Source organism: Cetorhinus maximus, chromosome 7, assembly GCF_964194155.1.
Source record: "Cetorhinus maximus chromosome 7, sCetMax3.hap1.1, whole genome shotgun sequence".
In the NCBI taxonomy this organism is placed as follows: domain Eukaryota; kingdom Metazoa; phylum Chordata; class Chondrichthyes; order Lamniformes; family Cetorhinidae; genus Cetorhinus; species Cetorhinus maximus.
Window position 1 is genome coordinate 143,610,530 of NC_135885.1, and position 18,582 is coordinate 143,629,111.

General features: G+C 43.7%; 1 protein-coding gene across 3 annotated transcripts in view; it reads left to right on the forward strand.

The window, feature by feature from the left end:
* Nucleotides 1-1,296: 1,296 nt before the first annotated feature.
* Nucleotides 1,297-18,582, forward strand: part of pcca (propionyl-CoA carboxylase subunit alpha) — a 343,070-nt gene continuing 325,784 nt past the window's right edge. For 2 of the 3 annotated variants that reach the window (XM_078546056.1, XM_078546057.1), the window contains exons 1-4: nucleotides 1,297-1,366; nucleotides 10,893-10,970; nucleotides 11,795-11,842; nucleotides 17,924-17,992. In XM_078546056.1, the coding sequence (XP_078402182.1) occupies nucleotides 1,313-1,366; nucleotides 10,893-10,970; nucleotides 11,795-11,842; nucleotides 17,924-17,992 (249 nt within the window). In that variant the 5' untranslated portion in view covers nucleotides 1,297-1,312. The remainder of the gene's footprint in view (nucleotides 1,367-10,892; nucleotides 10,971-11,794; nucleotides 11,843-17,923; nucleotides 17,993-18,582) is intronic. The other variant, XM_078546058.1, reaches the window with a different exon arrangement.

Genomic DNA, 18,582 nt, shown 5'->3' on the forward strand with positions numbered 1-18,582 from the left:
TCTCAGATGATGTAAAAGATCCCCTTGCACTATTTTGAAGTAAGTGGGGGCATGGGATGGGGGCAGAGGTGGTGTCATCCCTGGTGTCGTGGCCAATATTTATTCCTCAGTCAGTATCACATAACTGGATTATCTGGCCATGATCACATTGCTATGTGTAAATTTGCTGCCTGGTTTCCTCCATTACAACAGTGACTGCATTTCCAAAGTGCTTCATTGGCTGTAAGAGCTTTGGAAAGTTTTGCACTTGTGAAAGATACTATGGAGGTGCAAATCTTTCTTTTCAATTGTAGGAAGGAAAGGAAGAAAAGAGGAAGTGAGTAAAGAAAGGGAGGAAGAAAGGAGGGAGAAATAAAAGAGAGAAGAAATACGTTTACTTTTGAAATATAGTGACTGTTGAATTGTGAAAAAGACTTGCATTTATATAGTGTTTTTCATGATGACCAGATGTTTCAAAGCACTTTACAGCCAGTATTTCTTTGGAGTGTAGTCACTGTTGCAATGCAGGAAGCACAACAGCCAACCTGTGACAACGAGCTCCCACAATCAGCAACGTGATAATGACCAGGTAATCTGTTTTTTGTGATGTTGATTGAGGGATAAGTATTGGCCAGGACACCGGGGACAACTCCCTGGCTCGTCTTCAAAACAGTGCCACAGGATCTTTGACTTACACCAGAGCAGGCAGGAGGGGGCCTTGGTTTAACGTCTCACCTGAAAGAGGGAATCTCCGACAGTGCAGCGCTCCCTCAGTTACTGCACTGGGAATGTCAGCCCTTTTTTCTGTCTCGGGAGTGGGACTTGAGCCCGAATCGTGTGACTCAGAGGCGTGAGTGCCACTATAACAAAAACCAAAAGTGCTGGAAAAACTTGGCAGCACCTGTGGAGACAGAAAAAGAGATAAGGTTTCAAGTCCAATATGACCCTTCTTCGGAACTCTGGTTCGACGGGTTCTGAGATGGTTGATAAGCCCAATGCGCGATCTGCAGACTCTGCCACATGTGGGGCAGGTGGCACTGAGAGCTACCAGCTGATTTGGGAAAAGCTGGGAACGGACTGGAATCCATTTAATCGTGAGGGTGAAATTGATTAAAACAGGTTCCACTTTAAAAATGAACAGTCACGATGAACGTGTTGACATTCAACACACACACCCCTCCATTCTGGCTCTTGCCTTTCGATGGGAGTAGGGTTGGAGCTATTGCGTCACCAGACTTGAGATCCATGAGTGCTGATTGGCTGCTGGCTCGGCCACGCTCCCCGCGCACCCCCCCCCCCCACCCCCCGCCCCGCGGTGAGAGGTCACAGCAAGATGGCGGCTCACAGAGTCAGTTGTGCGGTGCGGCGGGCGATCCTGACGCTGAAGGTGAGCGGCTTTAAAAACTGAGCGTTCAAAAAAAAAATAATAATACAAGGGGCAGATTCGCGCCTTTATAAAGGAAAATAAAACTGACCGGGTTTATCTGTGGCTCGTTACCCGGGGATACGGCTCCTACTTTTAACGAGATGAACCCGGCCTGGACCAGGGTCGTGACCTTTTGCTTATTCGCTTAAACAGTGACTCTCTTTATAGAAAGAATGTGTTTTCTGTGTTAATTCGATCTCTTTTACGACTTGTCACGTAAGCCGGTTCAGTGGGGTGACACACACATCCCCCAGCCAGAAGGCTGTGTGTTCAAGTCCCACTCCAGAGTCTGGAGCACCCAATCCTCGCTGACACAAGAAATGGGCTCAGGAGTAGACCACACCATCAGGGGTTGAGCCTGCTCCGCCATTCTATACCATCGTGGCTGATCTTGGGCTCCCAGCGCAGCCTTCTTCTTAGGTGAGATCGAGGATGACTCCGGCTCCAAGGGTTCTGAGATGGCTGATAAGTCCAATGCTGATTTGCAGACTCTGCCATGTGTGGGGCAGGTGGTGCTCGAAGGGCCATCTGGAGGGTTTGTGCGACCCCTCCGACACATCGACTTGACCTCTGCACGCTGCTGACCAAGTCTCTCGATGTGTTCGGTGCCTTTCTGAATGAACCTTCTCCGTTTTTGTTGGTCATAAGACAAGGTCTCCTGTGAGTCGGTGGGTTTTATGCCCTTTTCAGGGATGCTTTGAGGGCATTCATATGTCATTTCTGCTGTCCTGGAAGTCTCATGCTGCGACCGAGTTCCAAGTAGAGCAGTTCCTTCAGGGGTCTGGTGACAAAGTACCTGTACTTCCCAGTGGAGCTGGTTTTGAGTAATTAGCACCTCGATGCTGGACCTATTGGCTAGGGAGAGGGTGTTGCTGTTGGACCGCCTTTCTTACCACTGGATTTGGTGGATCTAGCACTGCTGGTGGTACTTCTCCAGTGATGTAGTTGTCCAAGTCTCTGAAGCATATCGGAGCATGGGGATCACTGCTGCCTGGTAAACCGTGATCTTAGCCTCTGGGTTGAGATCCTGGTTCTCAAATACTCAATACCTCAGTTGGCTGAAGGCTGATCTGACACGTTGGAGGTGATGATGAATTTCGTTGGCTATGTCTGCCTTCGTTGAGGCGAGGCTCCCAACATGCAGAAAATGGTCTACATTTTCCAGGATCTCGCCATTGATCTTACTCAATGGGGGAGGTGTTTTGCAATGGGAGCTGATTGGAAGAGGACCTTAGCCTTCTGGGTGTTTAGTGAAAGGCCCATTTGGGAGTGCTTTACTGTCAGAGGTGCAGTTTTTCAAATGAGACGTTAAACTGAGGCTCTGTCTGCCCCCTCAATGCAATGGAATCTTTTACATCCACCTATTTCGAAGAAGAGCAGGGGAGTTCCCTGTTGTCCTGGCCAGTGTTTATCCCCCATTCAACATCACAAAAAAACAGAGGATCTGGTCATTATCACAATGCTGTTTTTGGGAGCTTGCTGTGTGTAAAATGGCTTCTGCGTTTCCTGCATTACAACAGTGACTACACTTCAAGTGCTTCATTGGCTGTAAAGTTCTTTGGGACATCCTGAGGTCATGAAAGACACTAAATAATTGCCAGTCTGTCTTCATGTGGTTCAGTGGGTAGCACTCCTGCTCCTCAGTAGGTTAATCTCCTCCTGAATAACCCAGGTCAGCACCCCCAGTGCAGTGCAGTACAGTGCTGCAATGCCGAAGCTGCCATATTTCAGAAGACACTATTTAGAAGAAAAGCATAGGAGTTTACCACCAGTGTTCATGGGACGTGGGTGTCGCAATGCTTGTTGATGAGCATTGTTGTGGGCCTGGAGCCAAATGTAGGCTAGACCCTAAAGGGGCATTTGTGAACCATATGGGTTTTTACAACAATCAACAATGGTTTCATGGTCATCATTAGCTGACCACCATCTGCAGTGATGGGATTTGAACCAGAGCATTACCCTGGGTATCTAGATTAATAGTCCAGTGATAATACCACTACTGTACCGCCTCCCTGTGTCTCTGTTGTTCAACTAACACCACTTCAAAGAAAAAACAGATTATTCCGTTGCTTCTTGTGGGCGCTTGCCGTGTGCAAATTTGGTGTTGCATTTCTTGTATTAAGTTTTTCGTAGAAAAGGTAAATGGCTCCATACTTTTAAGTGAGTTTGAGACATCTTAGTTTTTGTTTGACATGGTTTCCACTTTGTCTAGCGCTGGCAGATCTTGATGGTGTTTACTGAGCTGTACTTCATTCCCTTTGCAGCCTTCACAATTATGTACCTAATGATCAGTTGTCCCATTCATTAATATGTATACTTTCAGTAGAGAAAACTAATTTCTGATAATATAAAGAACTTGAGTTATTATATGCCAGATTTCAAATTTGTTTTTGTAGTGTAAATGAAGTTTGAGACTCAGGATCAAGGTACTCTTATGACAGTTAATCAAACATTTGTTTTCAAATATCCAGTAAATGTAGGATAATTAAGTGATGATCCTTAACTTTCCTACATGGAAAGTAGAATGGTATTGATGTTACTATTTTGTTATGTTTGTTTACTGAACAGGGAGAAAACAGTACCATTGTAATGCTTAGTGACCCGGCTGACCTGCGGAGGATGCGCGAGTGCCAGGAGGTCTACTCTGCGGCTTCTTCTGCTAGGATCAACTGGGATAAATGTTCTGGACTCCTGGTCGGCCCGTGGCAGATGGATCCCCTACCCGAGCAGCTCAGGCCTTTCACCTGGAGCAGGACCAGCATCCTCTACCTGGGGGTCCATCTCTGCCCTGCCGAGGAATCCTGGCCGGCGAACTGGCAGGAACTGGAGACGAAAGTCACCGCTCGCCTGCGGCGCTGGACAGGACTGCTCTGAGTGCTGTCTTACCGGGATCGAGTTCTGGACATAAACCAACTGATCGCCGCCATGTTGTGGTATCGGCTGGTCACTTTGACCCCTCCCCCGGACTTTGTCGCGAAAATCCAGAGAATGTTAGTCGACTTCTTCTGGGACAAAAGATTGCACTGGGTCGCTGCTGAGGTTCTGAGTCTCCAGCTTAGGGATGGTAGTCAGGCGCTAGTGTGCCTACGCACACAGGTGGCGACTTTCCGTCTTCAGACCCTGCAGCGATACCTTTACGTTGAGCCTCCTCCGAGATGGTGTGCCCTGGCGACGTATTTCTTCCGCCAGGTGCACGGCCTGAATTATGACGTGCAGCTCCTGTTTATAGAGCAGAGGGGCCTCGGTGGCTCCTTCCAGGCGTTGCCCGTCTTTTACCAGGACCTGATCAAAGTCTGGAACGTGGTCGCCTCATGACGCAGCTCTCCCCCGTCAGGAGTAGCGGCTATCGTCAGAGAGCCGCTGCTCAGGAATCCGCCCCTCCGTCCCTTTCAGTGGCTGGCGGAGAGGAGGGCTGTGGCTGCTGGGGTGACCAGGATCGGGGACGTGCTGGGTGGCGGAGGACTGGGCTGGATGCTCCCGCAGGAGTTGGCGCGTCGCGCGTCAGTGAGTGTCCAGGTCGCAGCCGATGCCATCCAAGACCTAAGGACGGTCGTGCTCGGTCCCGAAGTCATTTTAGGTCTCGAGGTGGCCCAGGTGCGCAGTGGTCTTCCGTCTGAACGTTCCCCTTTTTGGACGGAATTCCACATAGGCCCCAAGCCCCGAACCCTCCCTTGGGTGCCGGTGGCCCGCAATAATATGAGCTGCCTCGGGGACATGCCCTCCGTGCCATTTGGCACGGCGCGGAGGGGTTTTCTGTACGGACTGCTGCTGCACACCTTCCATTTTCTCGCCCTCGTCCGCCGCCCGGACACGCCCTGGCGTGCCTTGTTGCCGTCCGGCGGCGGAGGCCCCCGATAGGAGGCCCTCTATGGAGGTGTCCTCCCGCTTTCTATCGGGGACCTGGGTTGGAGGGTGTTGCATGCAGCAGTCCCCTACAACCGTAGAATGTGTAGGTTCACGGACTCCCAAGACACCTGCTCTTTTTGCGGTCTTGTGGAGTCCGTGGACCGCGTTTATATAGGGTGTTGTAGGCTGCACTCCCTTTTTAGTTATTTAAAAAACCTTCTGTTGCTGTTTTGTTTGCACTTCAGTCCCACGCTCCTGACCTACGGACACCCGGTGCGGAAGGGGGTCGGGAAGGAGGAGGACCTCCTCGTGAACCTGCTCCTGGGCCTGGCCAGGTTGGCCATTAACAGGTCAAGGCAGCGGGCGATCGAGGGGGGAGTCCCGCCCGATTGTTTGTCCCTCTTCTGCGGCTACGTTCGCGGCCGGATGTCCCTGGAGAGGAAGCACGCGGTGTCTGCCGGCACCATCGAGGCCTTCCGTGCCCGGTGGGCGCCGCGGGGACTGGGGTGTTTTGTTGACCCCTTTAATCACATTTTGGTTTAATGTTTGTAAGTTTCCTTTAAACTTTGTCCCTGGTTTTACAGCTGACCTGAATTAGGGGCTGTGCTTGATTTATCCCTTGTTATTGTTAATTTAGTTCATTGTTTTGACTCGAAAAGAGTTACAAAAATGCTTATCCTGAAATCCGCCTTTATTTTTGCTAGAACTAAGTGTTGTTGATCGTACTGTATTATGCAATAGTGTAGCTTAGAAACATAGTTTTGTATCCATGTTTATTTCCAAAATAATAAAAGTGAACAATTGAAGGCATACAATTCAGGCTAGTAGTTCATTGTACACGAGGGAACAAATAACATTTATTCTGAAACTTTAATCTCGATGATCTTGACAAAGCACCTTCAGGGAGCCTCAGTCTGATTTGTTTATCAGAGCCTGTCCCTTTTCTGCATTTCAATAAGGTTTTGAGTCCGAATGCTCTATCTCCTGTTGTCTACAAGATGTGTGCCTCTGAGTGTGCTCCAACACTTGGCATCTCTTCAGACTAGCTTTTTAAAAATTCTTGCATTAGACGTGAGCATCGCTGGCAATTTCCCTTGAGCTGAGTGGCTTGCTCAGCCATTTCAGGGGGCAGTTGAGAGTCATCCACATTGCTGTGGGTCTGGAGTCACATGTGGGACAGACTGAGTAAGGATGGCGGATTTCCTTCCCTAAAGGGCATTAGTGAACCAGATGGGTTTTTACAACAATCAACGATAGTTTCATGGTCACCATTACTGAGACTAGCTTTCAATTCCAGATTTACTAACTGAATTTAAATTCCATCAGCTGCTGTGGTGCTGACCCGTGTCCCCAGAGCATTAGCCGGGACCTCTGCATAGAGTTGAAAGATTTCTATATTATTTTCTTCTTGAGCTCTCTGCCTGAAGGCGCTTATTTGCTGAACCTCAATTAAGTGCCACAATTTTATTTACTACTGTAGGGTGGGGAGGCAGATCCTGAGGCCACCTCAGCCGGAATTCAATTCAGCCTCAGCCCGAACGGCGATTGAGCCCCTGTGCTGTTGGCTTTAATCTGATTCACGTGCAAGCTGTCTAACCAACTGAGCTAACCACCCTCCCTTGGCCAGCCTCTGGTCACCAGCATGGTTTGCTTGTAATTGAAGTAAATGACCTTGAAGAATCTTTGTGACTCTTGTGCTTGACTGATCAACAAAGAGACCAGGAAATTGCCAGCATTGCTCTCTGTGCCAAGGTAGTTCGGGCAGCAGAGATTAGCCAGCCAATATTAATGTCTCCAGGAAGGTTTCTGTCTCTTAATCATTGTTCCAACATGTAGAAGTGGACTTCTTTCAGTGACATTATGTGACACCAATATAGAGTCAGGATAAAATTGGGGTTGATGCCTTCAACTTCCCCCCCCTCCCAGAGCTCAAATTGCTGGTCAGCACTCATTGTCAAGGCTCACACTTGAATAATGGCAGCGATGTGACTCTGGATAGTTAATTCCTTTAGGAGGGGAGAGAATTGAGAGGAGAGGGGAAAACATCTGACACTGATGTTTGATCAGTGATGATAAGTATGGAAAGTGCTTTATTGCCAAACAATCTTATGCATGACCCTCTTGGATCTGCTGATGTCGAGATGGCTGAACTTGAAAGAGGTACTGGAAGATTTAAATACAGAAGGTCTTTCAGGATGCAACTGAGTTTGTACCATGGAGTAAACATATTTAACTCATGGCTCCTATGCTGTATGATTCTACGGACATTGCTCTGACCAACTTTAGTTATAAATATAGCAGAGATGGGGCAAAAGGCTCTTTGGAGCTGGAAGGTCATGTAATTAAACCCCTAGGAATAAGTCCATCCAGAATTGACAAGCTGGCCCTGTGGGGATGATTGCAGTGGGCCCAACTGATTGTGGCTGGTGACGAGATTCCTGGGGCTTATCTTTATGTTTCGGGTTTTATAGTCATATGGAAAGTATCTTGGTTGTTACTGTGACTTGTTCACATTATCTAAGATTGCAGCGATTAGTAGGTGATTATTTTTGATCAGAACAATGTGTATTTCAGTGATGTGATTTCTACATTCTGTATAGACATGTTAATTGTTTATATACTGGTCAGAATTATATCAGTTAAGATATATAATTTGTGAATTATCTCTTATTTTTAAATTGGATTAAGTATTCCTTGATTTTTTGGAGGATGTGGGGGGTTGGGGGAAAGCCCAGCATATGAAACTTGCCAGAAGTGTTGCATTTGATACCTCAGTAGACAGTACATTTCTTTTGGAAACTGTTGGCCAGAGCAGATTGTGAAGATCTCATTGAAAATTTAAGTTTGAAGTTGGAGCGGAGATGGACAGAAGTCACAGTGGAATGTGTTGATTTTTGCTTGCCACGTTAACAGATTAACTTAACTGAACTAGATTGGTAGCCATTTTTTCCAATGTGTTTTTATAAATGTATTGTAATTGTAATGGTCACTTGCCATTTCAACACACCATCCTGCTCTCATGCCCACATGTCCGTCCTTGGCCTGCTGCAATGTTCCAGTGAAGCCCAACGCAAACTGGAGGAACAGCACCTCATCTTCCGATTAGGCACTTTACAGCCTTCCGGACTTAACATTGAGTTCATGGTCCGAAGTCGTTGAACTCCTCCACCCTCACCCCCTTTTCAAATCCCCTTTCTTCTACATTCATTGTTTATTTTATATCCACTTATTATTATTATTATTTGTATTCATTTATCCATGGTTTTATTCCCCTTTTTATCCCCCCATCTATCCCATTTCCTATCCTTTTTTTCCCCAGCACCCGCCCCTCCCTCCACCCCATTCCCTACAGGGCCATCTGTTACTTGTTCCATGTTGTTCTTTCACACAATGCTACCCTTGTTCTGCTATTATCACATTCTGCTTTCTTACCTTTATGCCACTATCAGCACTTTTTTATAGCACTAACCACTACCATTAACACTCCCTTTGTCCTTTTGTTAATGACATCTTTGTCAATCCCTCCTTTGTCCCTACCTATTGCTGGCCTTCTATCCGGCTCCACCTGCCCCACCCCCTCTTAAACAGTATAAATTTCATCACATTTCCACTTCTCTTCAGCTCTGAAGAAGAGTCATATGGACTCGAAATGTTAACTCTGTTTCTCTCTCCACAGATGCTGCCAGACTTGCTGAGTTTTTCCAGCATTTTCTGTTTTTGTTTCAGATTTCCAGCATCCACATTATTTTGCTTTTATTGTAATTTTAGTGTTTGCTGCTTCTAGTGCTTTATATTACCATTTGAAAAAAATATAAAAGTGACTTTAGTCTTTAAGCTTCTGCTGTGCGTTTGTAGGTGGTAATGTGTGTAATTTCAAAAAGAATTGGATAGTTCAGAATAAAACTATTAACTCCAGTAAGTCGATGACGATAAATGGGATAACTTAGATTCTTGAGTACGCGCATCCCTGATAGCAGAACATAACTTTCAGATTGCAGGAAAGAAAGATCACAGGAGAATATGGTATTAAATGCCGCAAAACTGTAACTGTTAACTATGAGACACACTGCTGCAACTCACCAAGGCTCCTTCAACAGCACCTTCCTAACCTGAGACCTATACCACCTGGAAGGACAAGGGCAGCAGATGCATGGGAACACCACCACCTGCAAGTTCCCCTCCAAGCCACATACCATCCTAACTTGGAACTATATTGGCGTTCCTTCATTGATGTTAGGTCAAAATCCTGAAACTCCCTCCCTTACAGCATTGTAGGTGTACCTGCACCACATGGTCTGCAGCAGTTCAAGAAGGCAGCTCACCTTGAGGGCAATTAGGGATGGGCAATAAATGGTAGCCTAGCCAGCAATGCCTACATCTCATGGAATAATAAAAATGAACTGTTTCTGGCAGTGCAGTAGGCTTTATTATTCATATACGATAGACAGTTACACCAGGGAAATGATTGCTCTTTTGGAGGTGCTGCCTTTCATGACCTCAGGTTGGCCCAGAGCACTTTACAGTCTAATGAGTGGTTTTGAAGTCCAGTCACTGTTGTATAATGGAAAACGTGGCAGCCAAGTTGCACCAGCAAGCTCACACAAACAACAATGAAATAAATGACCAGATAAATTTGTTTTTGTTTGTTAGTTGAGAGAAAAATGTTGGCCATGACATTGGGGAGAACCCTCCTGCTGTTCTTGGAATTGTGCTGAGGGATCGCCTGAGAGGGCAGGGGGCCTCAGTTTAAGAACATAAGAAATAGGACTGGGGTGAGGTCATAAAGCCCCTCGAGTTTGCTCAGTTAGTCAGCAAGCTCATGGATGAAGTATTATACCAACTTCACTTTCCTGCTCTTTCCTACCTTGCTGCCACTCTAGTGCTCAAAATTCTATCAGTCTCGTTCTTGAATACACTCGCCAACTGAGCATCCCCAGCTTTCTGGGAAAGAGAATTGCAAAGATTGATAACCCTTTGATTGAAGGAATTGCTCCTCAGCTCAGTCCTGAATGACTGATCCTTTATCCTGAGATTAGGTGTACTGGTTTTACATACTTTCAGGAGAGCTGGCGGCGTAGTGGTAATGTCATTGGACTAGTAATCCAGAGGCCCAGACTAATGCTCTGGGGGCACTGGTTCAAATCCCGCCACAGTTGGTGAAATTTAAATTCAACTATTAAATTCTGGAATTGAAAACTAGTCTCAGGATAAAGGTGATCATGTCGATGATCAGTCATGATCTGTTTTGAATGGCAGAGCAGGCACAACAGTCCCCTGTTTCCTATGTTCCTATGAGACGGGTGGATGGCATTAAATACAGATTAGTTATGATTTATTTCAAAGGGTTGAATAGCCTCCTGCTGTTCTTATGTCCCTGACTCCTGAAACCTCTCTGTCTCTCCCTCCTTCTTTATGATGCTCCTTAAAACTTACATCTCTGACCAAGCTTTTGGTCACATGCCTTAATATTTCCTTCAGTGTCATGTGCTGTTTCATCTCTCATATGAAGCACCTTGGGATGTTTTGCTAAATTAAAGGCACTATATAAATGCAAGTTGTTGCTGTTGAATGTGACACTGAATGTTGCCCTGATTTCACTAAATCAGAATTCTAATCACGTCATTTTTATTTGTTTTTCCAGCATGCATCATCCCGCTCCAGGCGCAGCTTTGCTGTCTCTCGTGTGTTGTACTCTACAGTTTATGATCCAAATGAACCAGTAAGTTCTGCTTGGTAGAGGCCTTAAGGGTTTGATATGGTAGATGTAGAGAAGATGTTTTCACCTGCGGTGACACCAACGCCTGGGGCCATAAACATAAGATAGTCACTAATAAATCCACACAGGGATTTTTGTTTTCACACATTCCTGAAAATGATTTGGTCACAGGTACCGAAGGAAAGATAGTTAAATTTGCAGCTACCAAATTAAGAGGACAAGGCAAATTGAACAAAAGAGAGAACTGAAGGAGCGTATAGGTTAGTAGAGTGGGCAGATAGATGGCAGATGCAGTTCAGTGTAGATAAATGAGAAGTGATATATCTTGGAAAGCAACAATGAGAGGAAATAAACCCATAAAATAGGTTTAACATTTGAGGGGTAGAGAGAGCCGTGTGCACACCGATCTACAATGGTGGGAATGCAGGTAGAAAAGGTAATTAAAGGGCAAATAGGATTCTGAAAATAATATTGGGCCAGATTTCTTCAGTTTCAGTTAATTAGAAGAGACCTTACACTTTACCTCAGCATCTTTAGGTTAAGGAGGGGAAAATCAGCTGGTCTTAATGTGCCTGATTGTAATCAAGTGATCAGTGGAAGGCTGAGTAAAGCACATGATGAATCATGTCCCCATGGACCTGCTATTTTGGGGCAGCCAGAGCTAATAGACTTAATAGAGCCAGGAGAGGATTGGAGAATATTTGAAAGGTGTTGGGAATGACACATTCATTTTACTTTGTCAAATATTGATGTTAACTTTAGAGCAATTAATAAACCTTATCTTTAGTTATAAACTACTTTCTTTTTGGTGTTTGTCTTCCCCTCAGACATTTGACAAAATCCTTATTGCAAACAGAGGAGAGATTGCCTGCCGGGTAAGCTGTTTTCTATTACGGTGTGTTTTTCACTAGTTAAAGGGAAAGCAAAGTTCCAGGAATACATGCATGCAAAGATACTCTCTTTTGGAATCATAGAATCCTGCATAATGTCTTGTGGTGGCTCTTTGAAAGAGCTATCCAATTAGTCCCAATCTACCACTTCTTCCCCCGAGTCTGGAACTATTTCCTTTTCAAATTTATATCCTCAATTGCCCTTTTGAAAGTTTCTACTGGATCTGCTTCCATCACCCTTTCAGGCAGCACATTTCAGATCACAACCAATTCACTGCATAAAAGCCGATTTCCCCTCCTCTTCCCTCTGGTTCTTTTACCAATTATATTAAATCTGTGCCCTCTGGTTTCTTCCCCGCCTGCCAGAGGAACCAGTTTCTCCTTATTTGCTCTATCAAAATCCTTCATTATGGAAGACAATAGTAACCTTGAATCTCTTTTTTTTTGAAAAATAATTCCTGAGCAGAGAGTAGGGTCTCTCTCATTGAGCTGTTCTGTCAACATTAGGGAATGGCCTCGAGCAGCACTGATCATTGTAAACCGTGGGAAATAGGATTTCCAACTGGCTCATGTGCCACTCTGAAGTCACATGGCCAGGGCAATAGGGACATGTTACTAGTCATAGAATGCTAGCTGATTCCTCAGCAGGCTGGTTTACTGATACACCTGCTATTTGGAAATTTATGGGATGTTAGTGTTGCCGGCAAAGCCAGCATTTACTGCCCATCCATAATTGCCCTTTGGAAGGTGGTGGTGATCTGCATATTCGACAACTGAGTGGCTTGCTAGATCCTTTCAGAGGGCAGTTAAGTATCAACCACACTGCTGTAGGTCAGACCAGGTAAGGATGGCAGATATCCTTTCCTAAAGGACATTGGTGACCCAGATGGGTTTTTACGACAGTCTGGTAGTTTTATGGTTACCATTGCTGATGTTGGTTTTTTTATTCCAGATTTATTTAATTAATCAATTTAAATTCCCCCAGCTGCTGGGGTGGGATTTGAACATGTCTCCAGATCATTGGCCTAGGCCTCTGGATTGCTCGGCAGTAACATGACCACCGTATTAACACACCTGGTAACTCAGTGGAAGCCACAGAGATAATTCCTTGTAATTGAAGTGCCCTAATTGAAGAAAAAAGAAAGGACTTGCATTTATTTAACACCTGTCACAACACAGGATATCCCAAAATGCATTTCAGCCAATCAAGTGCATTGAAAGTGTAGTCACTGTTGTTAAAATCTAGGCTGGCACTTCCAGTACAATGTTGAGGAAGACTGGCACTGACGGAAGTGCTGCCTTTTTGAGAAATATGTCAGCGAATTTGCACATGGCACAGTTCCACAAGCAGCAATGAGGTAAATCATTAAGTAATCTGATTTTTCAGAAGCGCTGGTTGAAGGATAAACATTGGCCATGACACTGGGGATAACTGACCTGCTCTTCTGTGATGAGCATCTTGGGATCTTTTACACCCACCTGAGAGGGCACAGGGGCCTTACATTAAACAAATCACCTGAAAGATGGCACCTCTGACAGTGCGGCACTCCCTCAGTACTCCACTTGAGTTTCAGCCTAGATTTTGTGCGCAGGTGTCTGAAGTGTGTCTTAAACCCACAACCTTTTGACTCAGAAGGACATAGATCCTACATGAGAGAATGCCAACAGAAGATGCTGCAAACGTCGAGCAGGTGTGGCAGAATCTGTGGAAAGAGAAAAAGAGTTAAGTTTTGAGCCCACATGACTTCTTCAGCTCTGAAGAAGAGTCATAGCATCTCGAAACATTAGCTCTGTTTCTCCCTCCACAGATGATGCCAGACCTACTGCGTTCTTCCAGCCTTTTCTATTTTTATTTCAGACATTCAGCATCTGCAATATTTTGCCTTTATTTGAGAGAATACATATTGGAAATTCAATAAACAATTTTAAAAAGTCAATGGAATTTACAGTAGGGATGTCATGCTGTGCCAAAATGGGAGTTCTTTGAACAAAACATATTGAACCATACTTTCATGTTAAGTGTATACTTTTATCTTTTAAGATTGAGAGAACACTCCTTCTTCCTAAATTTAACTCTGAAAGGTAAATTTTCTCCTGATTCAGAACTTGGTCTGCTGGGAACGCACATTAGGAAATTGTACTTTTGAGGATTTTCCACCTATTAATTTTACTGCACAGAAAATCATGGGCAGTGCCATCCTATTTCCAATATGCATTCTTGGCTTGGGTGAGGCTTGCACCAGCAGCAACGAGGCAGAAATGTGCTCCTTATTTTTGTTTATCAAAGCACATCTGAGAAGGCAAATGTCTTCAATCTGTACCAAAATGATTTCCCCAATGTGCAGTGTCATAAGTAGTAAACATCAGTTCCATGTATGTATTATGTGATTGAGATCAAAGAGACCAAAGCTACATTTAGCTCTGTATAAATTGTCACGGACTTAGCCAATTTAAAAGAGTTACCAAAATCTGTAATTTTTCATAAGCACCTTGTTTTGTAATACAATTCTAACATGTTTAATTTCAAAGTGCAGATAATGTTGGCATCTTGATGCACTTAATCATGCGGGCATTAATGCAAAAGCAAAATACTGCATATTCTGGAAATCTGGAATAAAAACAGAGCATGCTGGAATGGAGAGAGAGAAACAGGCTTAATGCTTTAGGTCAGTGACCCTTCTTCAGAACCCCATGAAGGGGCCATTGACCCGAACAATAACCCTGCTTCTCTCCACACATGCTGTCCGACATGCTGAGTATTTCCACCATTTTCTGTTTTATTACTGTAATAATGTTGGTTTTAGCTGCTATCACACTGCCGTCTTCATTCTACCTTGAAATGATTTCCAATCAGTACCCTCAGTACAGAAGTAATGGTATATCTTGGGAGTTGGCTCTCAAACTGACTCCCAAGGGTGGTGAAGCCTGGAGATAGGAGACCATCTCTGCAGGTAAACACATTCATTTGATCTTCTAGCCTGGTGCAAAGCTGTGCATTTTAACATGCCCAGTACAAATGTATGATATTTTTGTTAATGAACTCAATGTGTTGATTCACATCTATCAGCTACAAATTGCACGAAACTAATCCTGGTCTGTGTTACAGTAAACTTATGAAACCAATGAGCCCAGTGGAATTAGAGTTTCTCTGGACTTGGCCAGTAGTCTTCTCAGAAGGTTAGAAAAAGAAGAATAAAGATTGTTGTATGAAGTTTGTAAATTGAACTGTTTTGGCTTGAAATTTTGAATTTTTTAGTGGGTATAAAAAAATCAGAGGTAGTTATAGAAAAAAATGAAGGTGTGATTAAAGTACTCTTCAGCCACGTGATATACTTAGAATTTTATTATAAATTCATCATTAACTCGAGTGTCTACTGCAGATGGATTTTTCAGACTTTTGGCAGAGTAATGGTTAAAATAAAAACCATTAAAATGTTCAAGGTTCTGAATGTTCTTCTGTTTTACTGTCTAGTTTATGTATCACTGCGAGTCTGAGTTAAACTGAATTGGATGACATCCTAAACTGAATAGATAATTATGAGAAGAATACCAAAGATAGTAGCGATAAGGCTGAAAGAGCAGTGGCGATAAAGAATTGGTTGGGAGAACTGCGTGAAAATGGTTCTAATATTTGAATCATGGTTAAAGTTAACACTTTGTGTACAATGGCAGCTGGCAGCCTGTTCAGTTGCTAGCTGGTTGCAGAAAAGAATATTTACAGACCTTCTTGACTTGGCATCCAGTTTTGTTTTACTGACCTGTTAACTATTTTGGAACATTCTTTACTTAAACCCATTGCTGCTATGATTGCAGGCCCCTTTTGGCTCCCAGTTCAGCAACACCTCAGTTTTAAAATTCTAACCCTTGATTCTCAATTCCTTCTCAACCTCCCTACAACCCAAGAGATCTCTGTGCTCCTCCAAACCTGGCCTCTTGAGGACCCCGATTTTCATCGCTCCATCATTGGTGGCTGTGCCTTCAGCTGCCTTGGGCCTAAGCTCTGAAATTTCCTCCCTAAACCTCTCTGCCTCTCTACTCCCTCTCCTCCTTTAAGGCTCTCTTTTCTGAACTGTATAATTTTCAAAGGTTAGTTTTAAAATTTCCTTCCTTCACCCTTATGTATCGTAACTAAGTTAAGAAGGCTCCTACTTCTTGAGCTCTTCCATGGTTTTTCCTGACCACTAGGGGCTGTGTGGAGAGGCCTTCATTAATGGAACCTCACATTCTGTCTCCTTCACTCTGTCTGCTACCTGTTTGACAGATCTCTTTCCTCATTTAAGATTCTCCTTTAAACCTACTTCTTTGACCTAGTGTCCTAGTATTTCCTTGTGTGGCTTGGTGTCAAATTTTGTTTTATTACATTCCTGTGAAGAGGCTTGTGGTACTTTTATTACCTTCAAGGTGCTATATGAATGCATATTCTTTATTTCACTATTGTTCAAAAATTTCCATTCAGATAACAAGAGACAAGTCACACCTTTGCATATATTCTCCCCCCACCTCCACCCAAGTCACTTGACTGTCTTTTCTGTTTTCCTCACACATCTCACTCAATGTCGTTTTAAAAAAAATCAACAGGGGTTGATGGGGAGGGGGAAACATACAACATTTTTTTATAAACTTTCCCTTCGCTCCCAATAATTTTCCCCTGCACAGGTGACCCCTCTTTCTGGGAGGCTTGGGCTGGTTTTCTGCTTGCTGCCTCAAACAAGGGTCCTTCAGATGTGTTTCAGTTACACTGTTTTCTATGCTCTGGGGCATGCAGAGCGTGGGGTCAGTGCCTCTTAAGTGTCCCATTTTAGCCGTTAAGTAGCCTTTGATTATCAGGTTCCGTCTTGGCTGTTTTACTTTCTCTTTGTGCTTCCTTTTGTCCTGGATATCAAGCAGCACCTTAACCTGAGCTCTGATTATCCATCCCAGCAACATGTGTTGCTCCTTGTTGCGGATGGCCTCTTGATTGTGTGGGGGCTGTGTCACTGGCCAGCTCCAGGATTTCAGCAATCAAAACACTCGAGCACAGTGGTCAGATTAACCAGCATCCTTAGCGTAGTTCCCCTTTCCTAAGAACCTGTGAATGTGGCTGATTGGGAACTAAGGTCCCGTCTAGGATGAGTGTGACTTGGCCTTGGCTCCATCATTTTGAGGTTTTTCCTCTTCTAGGCATTTCCTCAAAATCACTTGCATGCCTGGACAATAAACTCTCCAATTAAAGAGTCGATGACATGGAGAGGGAAAGAGAGATAGTTTCCTCCTTGAGAAATGCCTTGAGAGATGGTTAACATTGCTGAAATGTTAATGTTTGAATTTAAGCTGCATAGTACATTTTTAAAATTAATTTCTTGTGTTAATTACTAATGTCTTTAAACGGCAATAAAATCAATAGCTAGATGACCCTAATTTCATCAATGAGTTTTAATTAACATAAAGGAGCTAATTATTCTTCATCATTAAAAATAAAACCTTTTTTTAATGGAGCAAGTTGTTATGCTCTGGAATGCATAGGCTGAAAGGGAGATTCAATAGTAACTTTCAAAAGGAATTGGGTAAATACTTAAATAAAAAGTCATAAATTGCAGGGCTATGGGGAAAGAGTAGGGTAGTCAGATAAATTAGATAACTCTTTGTAAGAGCCAGCACAGTCATGATGGGCTGAATAACTTCCTTCTGTGCTGTATGTTTGTATGATTTTTAAAAATTTAGATGCGGGATTTTGCCTTTTCTCTCCCCTTCTGTTCTGAAGTCAGTGACTCATGGTGACATAAAGATGTATAGAAGTTGGCAGCCAACAATGTAGAGATCAACCCTGCACCCTCGCTTCTTTGACAATGGGCATTGCTGGCCTTATACATTACATCAGGAGTCTGATATTGTTCCTGTTATCTGATTAAGGAATGCCATCCACCATAATGAATATTATCATCCAATTGTTTTGGAGATGAGAGGGGCCATCAAGTAGAAATGAAAGGGATGAAGTGTTCAATAGAATCAAACAGCTTTGCAAAGTTCTGTTGAAAAGTTATGAACAAATAAGTGACTGAGTTAGTAATATTTGCGTTACTTCTGTAGATCATTAAGACTTGCAAGAAGATGGGCATAAAAACAGTTGCAATTCACAGTGATGTGGACTCCAATGCTGTAAGTAACTAATTATCTCTACAACTTAACCCTCTTTTTACTGTTAAATTTATAAATGGGTTGTGATTTATTTTAACATTCTGTTTGTAACTTGTGACTATGCTACATACTAGAAAGTCCTTTGGAGTGAAAGAGTCAGTATTATTTTCAAAAATATTACTTCTAATATTTTCCTAGCATGCTTTATAATACGAAAGATGTTAAAATGCTTTACAATGTGAAGACAAAAACTGAATGTGAAATGAGAGAGAAAGACTGACTGACTTGCACTTATATAGCACCTTTCACAACTTCATGATGCCTCAAAGCACTTTACAGCCAATGACATACTTTTGGAAGTGTGGTCACTGTTGTAATGTAGGAAATGCGGCAGCCAATTTGTGTGCAAACAGCAATGTGATAATGACCAGATAATCTGATTTAGTGGTGTTGGGTGAGGAATATGTATTGCCCAGGACATCAGGGAGAACTCCACCCCACCCCGCCTTCTTCAAAATAGTGCCACTGGATCTTTTATGTCCACCTGAAAGGACTGACAAGGCCTCAGTTTAATGCTTCACCTGAAAGACAACATCTCCAAGAGTGCAGCA